At 38.4% G+C, this 18690-nt stretch overlaps 2 protein-coding genes across 2 annotated transcripts; both read left to right on the top strand.

Annotated features, from left to right (window-relative positions):
- Positions 1-1803: 1803 nt before the first annotated feature.
- LOC132985139 (protein LEG1 homolog) lies at positions 1804-7849 on the top strand. Its single transcript, XM_061052356.1, has 8 exons — positions 1804-2172; positions 3023-3109; positions 3267-3340; positions 4039-4143; positions 4626-4744; positions 7191-7332; positions 7435-7531; positions 7630-7849. Exons 1-8 carry the CDS (start codon positions 1878-1880, stop codon positions 7779-7781), a joined length of 1071 nt encoding a protein of 356 aa, XP_060908339.1. The 5' UTR covers positions 1804-1877; the 3' UTR covers positions 7782-7849.
- A 2318-nt stretch (positions 7850-10167) lies between these two features.
- stx7l (syntaxin 7-like) lies at positions 10168-18471 on the top strand. Its single transcript, XM_061052355.1, has 10 exons — positions 10168-10252; positions 12552-12645; positions 12759-12828; positions 13117-13207; positions 13310-13447; positions 14670-14713; positions 14796-14886; positions 14990-15062; positions 16041-16123; positions 16515-18471. Exons 2-10 carry the CDS (start codon positions 12561-12563, stop codon positions 16608-16610), a joined length of 771 nt encoding a protein of 256 aa, XP_060908338.1. The 5' UTR covers positions 10168-10252; positions 12552-12560; the 3' UTR covers positions 16611-18471.
- The last annotated feature ends 219 nt before the right edge of the window (positions 18472-18690 follow it).

The following is an 18690-nucleotide window of genomic DNA, read 5'->3' as shown; positions in this document are numbered from 1 at the left end:
CAAGCACTTCTGTAAGAATGTAAATTAGTGTAAGTAATTAGTGTTAGGTCCAGATATTTCCAAACCTTTCAAGGACTGAGCTGGTGTAACATTTTCTTGCCCCACTGTGGGAGTTGGTTCTAATTCATCTTTTGCAGCAGATTTTCAGAGCAAAATGTAGCTGAACTACCAGGGTCCAAAAGGCATAGGTTTCTATGACATTTCCAGTTGCAGATTTTCTTCTTCAGCAAGCAAAGCAAATGGTAAATGGACTTGAGCTTGTAGCGCTTTTCTAGTCTTCTGACTACTAAAAGCACATTTTACACTGCACTTACCCATTCACACCACATTCACACACTGACTGCTGTCAAGTGTCCATCAGTAATCCATTTATACCCATTCACACTGCTGCAAAGCACATTTTTTCATTTTTCATGCTATTTTCTACTGAAATGATTCCACCTCTATGAGTGACAACAACCACAGCAAAATGCAGCTTCATCTGCCTACTCTAAACCCGATGTTTCCTCATTCATTTCTTTAGTCAAGTCCCTTGATGTTAGTATAGTGGCAACAATATTTCCATTAAGTCTATTCCTCAGGTGTGATTGCAACCTGGTGAGGTGATACTACAATATCATAAAGTGAGCTCTAAGGTTAGTGTGTTCCATGATGTCGTAAGCCATCATCCTCCCATTGCTCCCTCATTTTGTATGGTAACTTGAAAATATGACATCATATGTGTGGATTTTGAATCCTCAATAAATCTTGGCAAAAAAATACTTTTTTTGTTTTAATTAATAACAGCTATATTTTCTACAATTTTACAATTCATGTAGTAGACGCTTCTGTCCAATGCAACGTACATAAGAGAATAAGTACAGGAAGTGAAGGTTGGATCAGAAGCCTTTCATCGCATACATAGTGGACAGGAGGGGATTTAGACCTGGATGAGAGAGTCCAGGTAAGGAGAAATGTTTTTTGTTGTTGCTGTTTTGTAAGCGAGCAACAGGGTTATAAATTTAATGTGAGCAGTAACTGGGAGCCAGTGGAGGTATATGAAGAGCGTAGTGACATGTGCTATTTTGTGTAGGCCAAAGACCAACGCTGCTACGTTTTGGATCATCTTTTGCCACAAGCATCTGTTTGCCAAAACCCCACAGCACTGTATATCAGTCAGTTGCACAGTAATGTTAAGTAGCAATAATAAAATGCAGCTGGGCTCTATCCAACATAGAGCAAAACACACCGGGCAGTTCAGAAGCAATTAGGAACGACTTGAAAGCAATTCCTTGCCTCTGAATCTGTTAGTGGTCCGCAGTGCTGGACTGGCCCGCTTTAACTCCTGCACCTGAGCTTCACAATGATGTCCTGTCTTTTGTACTTGAACCAAGGCAGAACAGCGACATCCAGTGTACTCAGACTAATATATATTGGTGATTGCAAATAAACCATTGTTTGGCCTTTACAATACATTTGTGTAATAAGTTTAAATTTGAATCCTTTACATTTGAATCCAGTCTGCGTAGAAAGAACATTAAACTTTGCTTGTTATTGGTTCCCATATGAGAATCTTAAATATCAGTTAGAGAGAGGTCATCTGAAGAATTGATTGGTTACTGTTTGATGATGTTTGTCTGTGATTTCTTTCTAGTAATCCTATGGTTTCTGAGAATTCAAAGAGAGTCTACAATTTTATTTACTCACATTGCGTAATCGGTCTGTCAATGAAGGTCCACTGCACAAAGTGTATCATGGACTAGTGTGTGTCTTTGTCCAGGAGTGCTTCTGTTTGTTTTGGTCAAAAATGTAATCTGCAGCGGTTTATAAGCCAACTCTCAGTCCAGGGAAGACGCACTTGACGCCATCCCTGTCTGCAGTCTCCCAGCTCCTCTGCCATGCTGCATCAAACGGTTCTCAGCCTCCTGGCCTGCGCTGTTTCTCTCAGCAGCTCTGCGGTTATTCTAGATAATGGCATGCCCATCTTATGGGCACAAACAGCCAGCCAACTGACCGAACTGCCGATACAGAATGAAGTCGTGATGCCAAATCCCTGGAACTTTCTTCACCGCATGAGTCTTTACAGATTGTTGATCGCTGCTACAGATCCCTTAATGGGACCCATGGGAACAGGTGCTAATGAAAGTCCATTTTGGGGACTGCCGCTTCAGCTTGGGTGGATGCTAACTTCAGGTAAGATTTAAAAAATGATCTTTATGTTCATGCAAAAATATATTATTTGAAGTCTTGTAGATCTATATCACCTAGACCTGCCAAGGGACTGCAGATGTAAACTAGCTTTAAGTTAACTCTTTACAGTACAATTCATCATATTGCAGCATTTATGTTTAATAATGTACATAGTCTATTTTTACTAATGAAATTTAATAAATATATTAAATAAATAAAAATCAGCCTTGAATGACCTCATACCTATTAAATCAGAATCAGAATCAGAATCGGGTTAAATCGCATAAAGAACAGTTTCAGCATTCGCATTACTTTGATGTTTTTCTGACTGTCGGGCTGATGAGAGTCAGCTTCTCAAAATTCAATTCAAAGCAGTTTTAGGACCAAAGGTTGGGAACCAATGCCCCAGTCAACTTAAAGAACATGCTTCTCCCTGTTGATCGGAAATTGATTAATCTAATCATTTCCCACAAACTATGCAAACGTCGGACAAATCACATTTGCAGAACATAGTTTCAGTTTGGCGTCCAGGCTCTGACCTCATCACCCCTTGCAAATTTATTTTATTTGCTGAATTTGAGGAGTAAAGACATAATATCTTAAACCGGAGCCTGCAGGTGGATGCTGCGTTGGTGATGGGATTAGAAAGTTATGGTGCAGCACTAGTACAAGACAGGAAATCAATGACAAAGCAGAGAGACCAGAAATCTTGCATGGTCTCATTCAAACTACATATCCAACTTTAACTGATAGTCTCCCAGTCAACTCAAAAAACATGCTGAAAAAAATTGACACTAGCCACCAAAAAGTCCTGAAACAAACTGATGGTATTTTATATGTCTTGATTCTGCAGGACGTCTTGTTGACCCTACTGGAACCACAGCCTGTGGCATGGAGACAGGAGATACTATGTGTATTTCTACTGAGAGTTGGTGGGGCTGTAAGTAAAATACAAAATAATAAAATGGTCTATGCCTGCTCTAAATAAAAATTGCCCTGAGTTAGATAATGACATGGTACCACTTGTTACTGGTATATTTATTAAAAAAATTCTCATACATTTATTTAAATTTCCAAATTGCTTATTTCTCCTTCAGGTGGGAACTACTTTGTTTCTGTCCTGCCCTTCCTTTCCGCTGCACACAATGGATTCATGGGAGAAGGAGTGCCGGTACACAAGCCATTTTTTCTCTTAAATTGAGATTTAACTCAAACTACCAGAGCTATGGACCGGCCAATAGGGCTGGGCCTGCACGTTCAGGAATTCTGACTAACTGAATTCTCTAACTCACTGTCATTTAGTGTTTTGAGGACATTTCTCCTATCTCTCTGTCTTTCAGCCATCACCTTAGCTTTCTGAATAGCTTTTTTTTTTTAGTCTGATCTTCAAGAACTTTATGAATACGGCCCTGGGATTTTGGCTTGCCAACATCAGCATGCTAAAATGCTCAAAATGACAATGCCAACAAACAAGGGTTAAGTAGGTGCAATCTGTACTGTATTATCTGTGTAGTGTAGCATGTTAGCATGCAGATATATTAATACATAATGGCTATAATCATTTCTCAACATTAAAACTCAGCATTATGGACAAAGTAATTGAAAGATTAGTTACGTCACAGCCAATGGTTGCTCTTTAAATATGGGATATAGGATTGGAGCTTAATTTCTTTTTCAACCTTCATAGAAGACCACTCTGACTTTTAAACATTAAAGGGGTTGTTGGGGAAGACCCATCCCTATAAAAGGCTTGGGGACTGAACAATGGTTTCCAATTTCAGAGTCATGCAGCAAGGACACCTTGAAATATCTAAGGTTTTGATAATATCGTAGTGACTGAAATTATGTCTGAATTTTATGTATTACTAGGTCCAGATGCAGGTGCCTGAGGGTGTAACGGACTTTTGCACCACATATGCTGACTGTTCCGCTTTGTTCCCTGATGCTATGTCTAAGTGGGATGCCTTTTTTCAGGTAAATGACTTACAGTCACACAAACAAAACCACATCAACATTTCCTTCTTTGGGAACTTACAGTATACTGTTAGAGCAGATACGCTCTCTTATTATGACAAATCCTGCACTTTATGAGAAAAGTATGAAACTTCTAGCATAGTTAGTTTATACCACAATGTTTATTTTCCGATGTGGGGGGGAAATCAGACTTGACTGCCAAGGTCTGTGAGATGTCAAATCCAAGATGGCTGCCAGTCCACTGGGTCTATAATGCTGAACAATTTAGGCTTAATTCAGGAACCACACTGTACACATTTATTTGAGGTGCAATGTCCCGTTCTATGTCCAAATGATGACATCTCCAATCTGAAAATAAACCTCATGTCATATGATAACTATGCTAGAAGTGTCATGCTTTTCTCACAAAGTGTATAATTGCTGTGGTTATCCGCTATATTAATGCTAAATTTCTAGAGTCATGTTCTTTGTGTGTGATGAAGGGCCTTAAAGCTGCGACTGATAGTCCTCTTCCTGAAAATGAGAAGAAAGATGCTCTCCTTGGTCTCTACTGGCAGGCCCAAATGGCTTCAACTTATGCATCTGCCACATGCAACACCAAGTAATCTATCTATCTATCTATCTATCTATCCATCTAATGTTTATTACTTTAAGATAGTTAGACATCATTTTTGAATGTGCTCTTTGCTCACTGTTTTAGTAGACTTTATAAGTTAAGAGAATTTGTGGAACGTAGTGGGCTTTGGACATTCTGCCAAATCTGCTTTGGGAGAGGGACCAAATGCTGACAACACAGTCAATAACGCTTAAAGGACCAAACTACCTGGCGTCAGCTCAAAAAGCCAATAACAATCCTAACTTCTCTACTCCTCACCAGGGGCGGATTGTCAAAGTCCAGAACGGCCGTCCCTTTATGTGGCCTGTGTGGCTCATCAGAAGAAGAAAACAATGATCAGCGATATTAATGTCAAAACAACAGAGGGCGCCAATACGATAATTTATTACGTGGGGAAAAGACACCAAACTTGAAACAAACAACAAAAAAACCACAAAGAAGAGGGAAAGAAAATGTCAGGTAGAAAGCGTAAGGCGAAAGGTGGCTGGGAGAAATCGAAATAGAAGAGGGTCAAATCATTAGAGGCGGAGGCATCAAAATGTAAAAAGCTTACTGAGCTATTTAGCAGGCCTATTGAGCCACGCAAGACTGCGGAGGACGGCCAAGAGGAGGAGGTTGAGACAGAGCATCCCCCGGTAGTGCAGGGACAGACGAGCGAAGAAGAGCGAGAGGTGCTGGTAAGTTGCAGAAGCAGTACATAAGTAGGCTATAATAGGCTAACCTATTTATTTGGGTTATGTTGCTATGAATGTCGAGTTTTCACCACGATTCAGGGCAGTCCAACCAGACGTGTGTGGGGCCGACAACGTTAATGCGTGAAATATCACAAACGAACCAATAACGCAATATGGAAAATAATAAAATAACACCGTAATTTCGGGTAGTCCGCGATTATTTCATTAATTTCCAGTGTCACATCTGATATGCAAGAAAAATGGGAAGATGACAAAAAAATACTTTTGCGTTTTGGGGAGGGAACTCTCGCCCTCTCTCTCTATCACACACACAAACACTGTGTTTTGTCCTCTTTTCTCAAAAATGACAGCCTAATTAAAAGTAGCCTAGGCACAGCCATTGTCCTCATACTTGGACAGTTTAATTTATTAAAGGGTAGGTTATGATATTGAAATATTAAATTGGTTATTTAAGGGTAATTCTTAAGCATCTGATGTTATACAATCAACTGGCTATGTATATTACCTAACAGCATATATATATATATTAAATCATTTAATTCAGGCTGAAGATAGTTGCAGCTCAAAAGATGACAGGGAGACTACCTTCTTTGACAGTGTTCTGAAATACTTTGGTTTTACTGTAGTTTTATTGTAGTTTTGTTATAAATAAACACCTCAGAAATGATCATTGATTGTGAAATGTTGTTATCTGTGAATATCTTCAGTCTAGTAGGCTTGTGGTATAGTATCTCTAAACACTGGCAAGTGGTTATTTAAACACGAAATCGCGTATGTTCTATTTTGGAAAAAGTCCAGGGCCTTTTTTTAGCCCCAGTCTGTCCCTGCTCCTCCCCCCACCCATCAACCATTGTATGAAAACTAAAAGCTTATGAGCATGGTATCGTGAGCGCTGTATCAAATTAAATCTGATTATTGCTTAGAAATATATGATAACATTTGATTTTCCTTCACCAAAAATATGAAGAAAATATATCAATAACAATACTACACAGCAAGCCTGTATCTGATGGATTTTTGCATTAACAAAAAGGCAACAACAGCGAAACATAGCCAAAGAGGTTTTATTGTGACACCAAGCAGGTAGCCTAACGGTTAAGGTGGTGACCCCTTGTACGGAGGACATAGTCCTCATGGCCCTTGGCTCGGTGTTGCATGTCACCCCCCACTCTCTCAACATGCCCTGTCTCTCTTCAGTTGTCCTATCCAATAAAGGCAAAAAGGCCCAAAGAATTACTAAAAGCAATGTATTTGGCCATGACATCATGCATGCTTTTGCTTGCCTTATCACAGCCTCCTCCTCCTTCCACCATGTTTGCTAAACATACTAAGTTCTATGTCTGAATACCAGGTGGAAGGCCCATTTCTCTATTTGTCATTGCATCAGAGTGGTGCTTTTCCAAATGTTCATCCACCTCTTGCTGTGAAGTTGTCACATATTTTCTTGGCTGAACATTACTAATAAGATATTTTGCACTTTTAAGTATTGCTAACTGATTTCTTAGTTCTTCTTCTTCTCTCATCTACCACTACCTTTTCCCACTGCTATCTTCATTGACTCCTGTAGTGATTGAGACAATCTGAATTTTTTAGACATTATATTTATGTGTTTATATTATTTTCATTCTTGTCATCAAAATCTGCAACAAAACAACCAAGCCTATTCCTGAAAGATATGAACAAATCCTTCAAACTCTCTGATGTCTGAACACTTTGTGTCCTATCCTCCCCTCCAGGAAGAGCCACTACTCTGCTCCAGAGGTGTCATTTGCAAACAGCTGGCAGAACTCAGCAGAGTATGTTGCTGCTGCACATTTCCAATCCAACTTGGAAAAGGCTTCAAAGTTTTTGATCCCTTTGCCTGGTCGAGTCTTAAAGGTCCGTACCCACAACCACGTCCATACAAATATTTCAAAATGACATTTCTTTAATCTGGATACTTCTGTAAATGTGTTCCCTGTGTCATACCTGTACATCAAGGAGGGTGATGTTGCCCCTAACATCGAAGGTCTGAGTACTGAAGAGAACAACTCCCTGTATACCTTCTCCTGGATGGATAGCATCAACACAACTCTGGGTATGATAGTCACACACAGGCACACCAATATTCTAATATCGACTTGTTTTGCTTTTCTCTGAGCCTAAAAGACCATTGTTACTTTTTTCATCTGCCAGGTGGGACCTTGGTGAATATGTGGAAAAAAGCCATGTGCTCCGTGGTGGCAAGAGAGAAAGGCAGAGAACTGTTGGAGCAGGTCTTGCTGACTACTAATTACAACTCCTTCACTTTCATGGGCGTTCTCACTACATTGGCTACTAGCTGTTAGCAAGACAAACAGCAAATCTAATATCTTGATTATTAAAGAATAAAAACAAAACATAGATGATGACAACATAACAATTTGATCCATTTAATAATATTCTCGCAGTATCTCTTCTGCATAATACCAAATACTTAATGATACTTTACGTACATTTGTTACATTTATTGTTGTTAATTTTTATTGACATGTGTTCTGGTTGTAGTTTTTAAACTGGAGTGTTACTTCAATAAAGGCTCTTAAATCATTCCTCACAACCAGATGGGTTCACTGATTTATCTGTTTGAAAAAACAAAAACACCATTAGTGAAATCACGATGTAGTGGATACCATTAATAAATGTCTACTCCAGTACTATAGCGCCTACCAGAAGTAATTTGATCTATGTGCTCTCACGTAAAGAGCTAACAGAGAGCAGGGCAAAGTCCATGAATATGGATTTGAAAAAATTCTACAATTCACTGAGCAGATGCTTCAATCCAAAGTGACGTACATCAGAGAGAGTAAGTACAACACTAATCCATTCATACACCGCCACCGAAGTGCAATGTGGGGTAAAGTGTCTTGCCCAAGGACACATCCGACATGTTGTTCAGCTGGGTATTGAACCCTTGACCTTCCGGCTGAGAGGCGATGACTCTACCAACTGAGCCACATCAGCCCAAAAGTATGATTAATTGTAAGAACAGTGTTCTTGGGAAAGTATAAAGGAAAGTTAGATTTTGACTTAACGTGGACATCACAATCACATTGGACGAACCAGAACCAGCGTTGTTTGAGTGTTTTGGCACACAAGCTAATTCTCAACACTTGTCAGTAGGATGTCTTTAAGAGAAAAATAAAAAGTAGAATAATGAGAATGAAAATAGAAAAAGAAAGAGGAAAATATAGTGAGATAACAACAGACAACAGAGATGCAACACATTTACAATTACATACATATATAGGCAATAAAGTAAACATGATCAGACATGGACCAGTAAGCTGTTCAAGTGAGACCTTCAAAAGTGTTGACCCCTTGGCAGAGAAATCAGACCGATTAAAAAAAGAGGTCTTGCACATTTTGACAAGACAATCACCACCGATGGAGGCTTAATTATTGATTTTATGACTTAATAGATTTACTGACAGTTACACATAATTGTATTCAAACTGGAAAATAAATGATTTGAGTGAATGAATGACTTAAGTTTACCTCCTTTGAAATGCCATTGCTGGCTAAGATCATTACACCCTATTAGAATCATATCGTATTCATATGTCGTGGTTGGTGCTCTATAAACACACAATGCTTCCTAACACTTATATATGGAATCAGCTTCCCGCCATTATTCAAAGGAAACAGAAACATTTGAAACCTGACACACGACTGATAAGATTTATGTAACAGTTATTTTGAACACAAAACATAACTTTTACTAAACCAAACCATAGTCCATAGTTTGTATTACTGTAAGTGATGGCATCAGATATGAATGACAATTCAAAACAAAAACGCAAAATGATATATTACACTAGGGGAAACCACAAAGTTGTTTGCATAATATTAACCATATGAACTGTATTTATGCTGGTAAAATAAAGTGACGTAGTATGAAGTACTACATGGTCAAATGTCTTGCTACTCTCACTGGCTATAACCGATTTTAGAAACAAGGTGGCAGAGTTGAGCTCTCCTACAACATATTCTGGGTCTTCTTGTGTTTTTTTGTAAACAAGGTGGATATTTGTGAAAGGAAAAAGTTAATCATCCCAGTTGTGTACAGTAAAAGGTGAATAGAGGCTAAATATACAATAAGGAGTGTTATATTTTGATATTATTATATTATGGTTTATCTCTGCTGAAGTGGAGGTTTTGGAGATATATGTAACTCAGAATTCTGCATCACAAATTAAAACAAGTTTAAAGCCATTTCATTTTCTGCTCATTTAAGATTAAGCAATCATATATTGTGTCAGATAAAATGATTGTGAATACAATTTATGGATGACTGAGTGTTGAGTGCAAACAAATAAGAAATATGGCATATTTTGGTTCATTTTTGAAGCCCTTCATTCAATAGTAAAGCAAAGTCTTTCATTTTAACTAGCCATATTGACCATAATGAAATGGTGCATTTGGTTGTGCAAATGAATGGTGCAAAATACATAACATGCCAGGGATTGAAAATTTAAAAAGACTAAGATATAAAGTAACATAAAAAAGTGTACAAAGAATCAGCAGTTCAGACAATTATAACAAATGACAAGAGTCTCTAGGTCTTGGGAGTTTGTTTGTTATTGTTGCGGAGGTAATGTTTTTCTTTTTGCAAAATGTACTTTACTTCTGAATTGAGAAATGTAGACATAATATTGAATGGATTCATAATATGATATTTCAGTTTTTTTTTCTGCAGACTTCAGGGAAAGCAGACATCATGTGACGGGGAAGTGGCTGAGAGTCCGGAAATACACCGCTGCGTCAAGTCGCAAAGAAGGTAAAGTTGAATCTTTTACACTACCGCTCTCATCTTTTATGAAGAATTATCAACACGGAGGCATTAACACGGTGAACATGTTACGATGGATGCCACGTCGTGTTAAGGAGAGCAAAGAAAGGAATGGGGGTTCTCTGAAACACGAGTGGAAAAAAAATCTTGCGACTTTGATTGTGACTAAAATACATTTCTACCCGCTGCATGTTGGAGTCGACAGTGAAATAAAGATTACATTTAAAACGACTTTAACCCAGACATTGTCTCACAAGCAAATAGTGGTTTTCTAGCAGCCTTCTTATTGTCATCGGGAAGCTTCCGTGATTTCCGCATATTTGTTGCTGACTGTTTGTGAAGTAGGGTAAAAGGGACCAGACACACTCGTATGACAGACAGGTGTTGTTCGACTGGTTGTATTAATGTCGGGACTTGTATTAGTTACATTTCAACAGCATTACTTCTGCCAAAAGTTAAGTCGGCGCTTCGTTTGAGAGTTTCTTACCATATGGTCACTCTTGCACATACAAGAAAATGGTTTCAGTCCTGATGAGTCAGAAGTGCTGCAGGAGCTGCCTACAATAATAATCACTCCTGACCTCCTGACCAATCCCTGCTGCGTATCAGGCTACATACAGGAGCCGAAGTAAATGAGAGCCACTGCTCAATTTAAAAAAAAAAAACGCTGCAATAATAAATAATTGATAATAATAAATATTTTTTGGAGATTGCATTTAGCGAGCTAATTTCTCAATGTTTAAGTAGTTTATTCATTAGCTGTTTGGAGGTTTTATATGAACTGTCATCTTCAACATTATCTTTAGCTTATCATTTACAATACACAATGATAAAGCTATAGGCTTGATTTACAACAGTGTATCGAGTGTATTTTAGCCTACATAATTAACTTTTTCAACTGATCATGTTGTTGTTTTGATATTTACATGTTCACAAAAAGTAGGCTAATTATGTTTTTCTTTAGATTTGACTATAGCCACACTGTCAGTCACATTGTGTGTTAATGCAGTTGAGGAGAATTTCTTTCCTCCAACTTGTCTCTTTTCAAAGATTGTTTTATTATTATTATTTTTTTTTTGGGGGGGGGGGGGGGTGTTGCCTTTAAATGATAGGGCAGTGGATAGAGTAGGAAATTGGGAGAGAGGGTGGGGAATGACTGTACATGGGGCGTGACCTCACTGCTATAGGCTACAGCACCGCAATTTTCTTTTATCATTTTTGATTTTTTTTACCTTTCATCACAAATATTTAAACACTGCAAATTTCATTGTCAAATAACAGTTACTGTTTTTCTATATTAGCTGACTTCTTAGATTTTTTTTCCTTTTACCTGTTCATACCCTGAATACCCCCTGGGGTGCCAGTAATCTTCGTTGGGAATCCATATTTGAGTCTTTAGTTTTAAGATTATGATGATGTCAAGGAAGAAATGGTTTTAGGTTTGGCATAGGTTGACACATCTTTATGAAGCCCTTATTTTAACTATATTCACAGCTTTGGCTTAAAAACATGACTGACTTCAGTGTTGTTGTTTCTGCTGCAAGCTTTTTAAATCTTATTTAAAGTCACTCTGATGGTTAGAGGCCATGAATTCCCAACTTTTTGGAGTGAGGTGTTTAGCAAACATGTCAGGAAATTATTTTTGGAGGTTGTCTCTGACCATTTTGTGTTGTAAACAGTATACTTGCCACTCATATGATTCTTCATTGTGGCCAACGTCTTGTGACAAGGTTGAGAAGAGAATGAAAAACCTAACAGACATTTTTGTATTTTGCATGTTAGATGACTATTTTGTCCCACTGTGGTTAAGCCTCTGCAGTGTCAGTGATGGAAAAGAACAACACTGCTGCGTCTTTGAATGTCTTATTTCACTTTTTAAAAAACTCTCAGACATCTCAGCTGACAAGTCAAAAGTCATTTCCACCTCAGGACATCAAACATTTAACTTTTTACCGTAGCTTTAAAATGTTTTCTTTTAGTTTTTGATCCTTAACAAGTTTCCTTTTCCATGGTTAAGTTAATGTCATAACCTTCGATCTACCACAAGGTCCTTACTTTACTTATTTTATTTCAAAATAAAAGCAGGGTTGAATTCAAACAGAAAGTATACCCTCAGCTTAAGACAGTACAAATCATTTGATAGCCTTAGTACAGACATTTGTTGGACCATATTTTCATGTAAAACAATTTCATTGCTTTTTTTGATCATGCGAGTTGTGAACATACTGATGTGACAGCATGAATAAATACTTCAAATGATGGATTGTGTTATTGTGTGTCCTCGCAGCTCTCCATCATGGCGTACCAGGCTGGGATTCTTCAGGAGCCCAGCGCTTTGGTTCATAGCATCAGCTCCAACATCCAGAAGCTCACACTGCTGAGTAATACACACTTTATACTGTACACACAAAATACTTTAGTGACGAATCACAGAGAACACAAGGAGATCATTCAGTAGAGATATCATAATGTCTGTTGTCTTTCTTCCTCGCAGCCTCGGAGCTGCAGAGAACCATTTCTCTGCAGGGAGCCGCGCAGGACAGCAACCAGCTCAGAAACACGCTGTGAGTTATGGGGGCTGAGTTTATTAACAAAATTAAAATAATTGTACAAATAGCAGGTGAAGAAAACGTTTTTTCAAAGGCTCTGAACCATGCATGTCAAAGAAATGTTGAATAATCAGTCAGGGAAAAGACACACTGGATTGATAACCATAATGCATTTTGTTCATCATTTGAAACAAGGCTTCAATGATATCTGAGTCCTCCAAATGTCTTTTTAACAGTTGTTTTCTTAATGTCGTCCAGAGTTTTTGTGCTTTCACATGAAGAATAAAACATTGTGTTTACCAGGCAACAGACACAGCAGCAAGGCAACCAGCTAGCAAAGGAGACTGACAGACTGATGAAGACTTTCAGTGCACTACCTGTTGGCCCCGATCAGGTACTGAATACTGAACTTTTTTAAGTTTTCAAGTTGTGTTCTCTCTTGTGCTTATTTTTTGGTCTTTGATTCGTGGCCTGTCTCTGAACATTTGTGTTTTAGCGGCAGAGGAAGATACAGAAAGAGCGTCTGTTGAATGACTTCTCCAACGCCCTCAGCAGCTTCCAAAAGATCCAGAGGCAGGCGGCAGACAAAGAGAGAGAGTTTGTGGCCAGAGTGAGAGCCAGCTCCCGGGTGTCGGTGAGTAACCTACAGCCTGATAATGAATGTCATGACGTAGACCAGTCATTAGACAGCTGCATAAATTGGCATTCAATATGTTTTTTATCCATCTGACAAAATAAGATGTGATTGATGAATGGGCAAACCTCCCGTTGCGTACATGTTTCTTCTGACTTCATGAAGGAAGACGGTGGTTCACTGTTATTTTATTTTGTCCTGTTAATATATGACATGCATCCTCCACTGATTAATACGGGCCTACTTGTTTTTAGACTAATTCAAACTTTTTCAAGATTCAAATCGGTGGATTGAAACTGAAACTTGGACTACAACTGCGAGGTGGCAATTCTTGTTTTATTTTTGCTTCATGCTGTCTTTGTCAAGACTTAATCTCGGAGCCCTTTGGCTATCACCTGACCTCTAGCCTCTGGCAGAGATGGTGGACCTACTGGTTATCTTGGTGTAGCCAATTCCAGAGCTTATCTAAGGCTGTTCTTACCTCGTTATCAATCAGATGTATCAATCACATCATAGAAACAGGCAAACAGAAGAGTTGTGCCACCCACGAATGCTTCATAGGCTGCACTTTGAACCCAAACAGACCTTGTGTTCTTCAAAGTTGTACATGTTTTTCACTTTATTGATGTTTTTATGTAAACTTTCTTGTATTGTTACTGATAAAAATGTAATGCAGGCTCGAAACTCTGTTCAGTCTTTATTGTTTGTTGGTGTCTCTAATTAAGCAGTGAGTTCATATGAATTTAAAGTCTCACAGGATGTAACTTAACTGTGCCGTAGTCAGAAGCTTTCATTGTGGCTGTTTCACATACAGATTCTCTCAAGAGAGCCTGCCTGCTGGGGCTCCTCTGTCCCCTTATCGCACAGCACAGATAATAATAACTTGTCTATGCTGATGAGCAACAACAGTTTGTTACTGCTGTAATAGGTTACAAAAAATCTTAGCCTTTGGAATTGAAGGGCACAGCTTTGATTTGTTCTTTGCTAGTTTGCCTTTTGTGTTTTAATAATTATATTTAATGTCTTTAATGGTCATGGGCCCTGTAGGTTTTATCCAGCCATTTACCTTTACTGACAGTCAATAATGTCCTCTTTAAAATATTTGCAATAACAAGCACAGTGTTTGTATTTCTACTCAGTGACAACAGATGGAAACTAGCTAGTTAGCTAAATCTGATACAAAGCATCCTCCTCTGAGACTAACGCTATTTTACTTTAACAGGGAGGACAGCCTGACGACAGCTTTGGAAATGCTTCTTTCTCCAGGTAGCTTTCCTTATGTTCTTTATGATTAATCCTGTAATTGTGAGTATTATTATTATTATATTTACATGGTTTCCTCCTGCAGTGACGCTCAGGTTCAGGCTCAGGCTGAGGAGATCACTGAAGAAGACCTGAGGCTGATCCAGGAGAGAGAGTTGTCCATCAGGCAGTTGGAGGTGAAATAAATTCTCATTTTAGATGCAAAGTATCTCAGTATCTCTGTGTTTCATGTTTGCCTCGAGTTCACGTGGGCCATTTCTCCTGTTTTGCGTTGTTCAGTCTGACATCACAGACATCAACGACATCTTCAAGGACCTGGGGATGATGGTGCACGAGCAGGGAGACATGATAGGTCAGTCTTTGTCACCCGTTCATAGATTACTCTACAGTTCACAACTGAGATGTTTTTATTTTATGACAGCTAAATAAAGGTGGTAAACACTGTATTCACCACGTGTGTTCTCGAATTAAGTTGTTCCAATACACATACCAGTAAAGGAGATGCCTCTTATTCTTCCAGACATGTAGCATTGGGTTCCAGCATGTATGCCAGTCAGTGCATGTATCTGATACAATCATTTATTAGACCCCAAAAGGTTAAATTCTTTAACCTTAGCTCACACAACAATATATGTTAAGGCTGCTACAAGTGAATACTGTTAAAGATCAGAAAAGAAGGAGAGTGCTAAAAAGTGTTTGTTTAAGCTAGTGTTGTACTAGCAAAAAAAAAAGAAAGCAAAATCTGTGTTTTTATCACACATTGTAAGCCTGTTTTTTATTTCACAAAGAAAGAAAGTTAAACATGAGTAAAATCACAAAATAATGAATGTACAATAATAATACAAAGACTCTGTGGGATATTCAAGGGAATGAAGGCATCCGTTGGGTTTTCAAGTGGGCACACTCCGTACTCAGTGTGTCACTGATAGGCCCACGACACCTCCAGAGTGTTCAGCATTGAATCCTAGCTCACTCCCTAGATGCCATACTCACTGACTCGGAGGCTGATATTCAAACAAACGAAAGGTTAGCTTGCTTCTAGGCCAGGATTCCAAGAGTGTACCGGGCTATGCCACACGGCAACGATGGCATTCTTAGCACTTTAATACAAGGTTGGTAGTGCAGCCTTCAGATTTAGAATTTATTTTAGAATCACACTCATGTTTAAGGGGTACTCCTTATCAGCCAATATTCAAGTCAAGCTATTGTAATCAGTATATCGGATGTGTCTGAAAGGGTAACAAAAAAAAAAAAAGGTTCAGTTAATTTCTCCTCTCCAGTTGTTCCTCCTGCTAAATCTATATTTTGCTCATTTCTTCGTGTTCTGCAGACAGTATAGAAGCCAACGTGGAGAATGCAGATGTGCATGTCCAGAATGCCACACAGCAGCTGGCCCGCGCTGCAGAATACCAGGTAAAATCTGACTGTATGATGGAAAGAAGTGAGAAATGACATCCACAAAAGAAGGGGTTAAGGACAGAGGAGGAGGAGGAGGAATTCATTTGTTTATTTGTCAAAGGAGTTAGCTGATGAATGTAAGTAGCAAGTGGTCATGAATCACTGGTCCACCTCCCTTGTCTTACAAAGACTCTTAGTCAGCTTGCTTTGGTCGATCATGCAGAGAGAATGAGGCGTAAAGGAGAAAATCAAAGAAAAATTTGAGGTCAAAAAGTGATCTGATTCATGTGGTGGCTATTAGTCACTCCAACCCATCAGCTACCCTTAGTAAAACATTACATTTGTGCATTGTGCTTAATTTGAAAAAAATAAAAAATAACTTGAACTGTCTTTTCCCTCCCACCAGCGGAGCTCCCGGAAGAAGATATGCATCCTCATGATAGTGTTGGCTGTTGTTGCTGTTATAATTGGACTCATCATCTGGGGCGCTCTCAAGAACTGATGCCTGTTTCTTCTTCATCCTCTTGTCGGCCATGTCCTCTCTCCTGTTCAGTCATCAACCTGGACACCAAGGGTAAAGAGTAGTCCTTGCTTTCCTCTTCCCCTCTGTTTTCTCATCCCACTCATGGGGAGAGTCATTGTGACAGTTTGTCCTTCTTGATTTTATTGTAAGACATTTCAGTCCTCATGTTGTGACTGTACACTCCTTCACTGTGAAAAGCAAAACTAGTGCTGGTAACTTTGTTGTTTAATCCGGATTATTTCAGCAATTTAAATGATAAAAAAAAAGAAGAGAATGCAATACATGAATGCTTTAAATGCTGCCTTTTAACATGGATAACTTTGACAGGAAAGTTCAATAATTGTAGTTGTCACCTGACTGTGAAAGGTACTCATGGTGCATTCAGTGGCATTCTTGTTTGCTCCACCACTTTGAATGTTGAATGAGAAACAGTTGAGACAAGCTGTAGTGCAATAAAGCAGTGTGATGTTTGAGGCAGGTAACCATCAGATCTACATCTTTGCTGCAGCTACTTCTATATCTGAGTTCATATGAAAAGCTCTAATGCATTTTTGTTTTTTTGCAACTTAGTAAATGACCATTAACATGTTGATCTTTGAATAAACAAAAGCCAGCTTTGGTCAGTAGACAGTTCATTTTAATTCAGTGATTTGAATCTATGTTGTATATAATCCCTCTATATATCAATATCAATAATCAAAATTAAGAGTTAAATCTGTTCAAATTTGTTGATTTAGAGTAACTGCACTTACACGGCCTGAGTTTTGTTGTCAGGACAACACACTCCTCGATCCACCAATCATTCCATGTAATCAAAAAAATGTGTTGTTACTGTAAATAGTTGGTGTGCTACCTTGGGGGCATACAAATTGTTTGAAGATATGACATGGAAGTTAATAAAATTGTCCACATTGTTGATGATTGCACACAAATAATTTAAGCGTATGTAGTTAACGCAGGTAAAGGTCAATGAATAGTTTATAGTTTGTTGGAATATAAACTTCTACCGTAGGTACTTTTCAAAGCACCTTATATTTCACACAGGTGTTTTAATCATGTTGCTGATTAAACCTCGTTACATGTTGAAGGTAGCCATAGCCAAGAGGAGCGGTCTAATCTGCATAGGTAAGTGAAAACACCTGGGAGGGCTGATTGTGATTGTGCAGGGGCTCCTCTCATAAAGCCGTTTCTGACTGGAAGATTTTATATTTTTAGGATCTTCTTGGCAATTTGCATATTGTTGTTTTTTAGTTCTTGAAACAGTGCCAAGACGGACATTTAGAGCTTCTCCTTGAGAGTTGCTAATGCGTCTTGGAAAGATAGCTTTAACGAATAAACCAAAAACACAGACAATTTCCTAAACTAGAATGCCTCCATTGCAACTCTGTTGTTTCCACATACAAAGTGACACTCAACATACACAACTCTGACCATGGAGTCTCCATCTTGTTGTGTGTGTCTAATACAAAATGCTTGCTGTCTTCCTTGCTTCATTATTTCTGTTGGTGGTGTAAATGCAGATAGAAACTTAGCCCTTGATGTACAAACATACCTCTCAGGGAGCCTCACATTTTTCTGAGAAAGACAACCCACCAAATCCAAAGAAAAGTATAGTTAGTTATGGCAACCACTAATGCTTGTTTGCTACAACTATTTGACGAAAATGTAAAATTATGACTACATGTGTATTTTGATGTTCTGCAATTCAGCTGCCTACTATATGCAGGTGAATACATTATCTGAATGTTCTGAACCTTAATGAGAAAAGTGATTTTTACTGAAGGTAAATGTAATAACATTCTGATGAATAAAATGAAATAAATTATTATTTTGAACTAAATTTGAATTCACCACTTTCTTTTTCTTTTTTCAGACACAAGTCTGAAGTATTGGTTACATCGGTTAGTAACTATATTATTCTGAAGTAAAAATACAGTATGTTAGATCCGTATTAAGATATCCCAAAAACTGCCTCATTTCATTTCTACATATTGTATGGTTGTTTTTTAGAGAAACAGATTATAGACTCAACAAAATCAGAAGGTTCTGAATGAGTGCA

The sequence above is a fragment of the Labrus mixtus genome, chromosome 12, assembly GCF_963584025.1.
Source record: "Labrus mixtus chromosome 12, fLabMix1.1, whole genome shotgun sequence".
NCBI classification, from domain to species: domain Eukaryota; kingdom Metazoa; phylum Chordata; class Actinopteri; order Labriformes; family Labridae; genus Labrus; species Labrus mixtus.
This window is presented reverse-complemented; position numbering and strand designations above follow the sequence as displayed.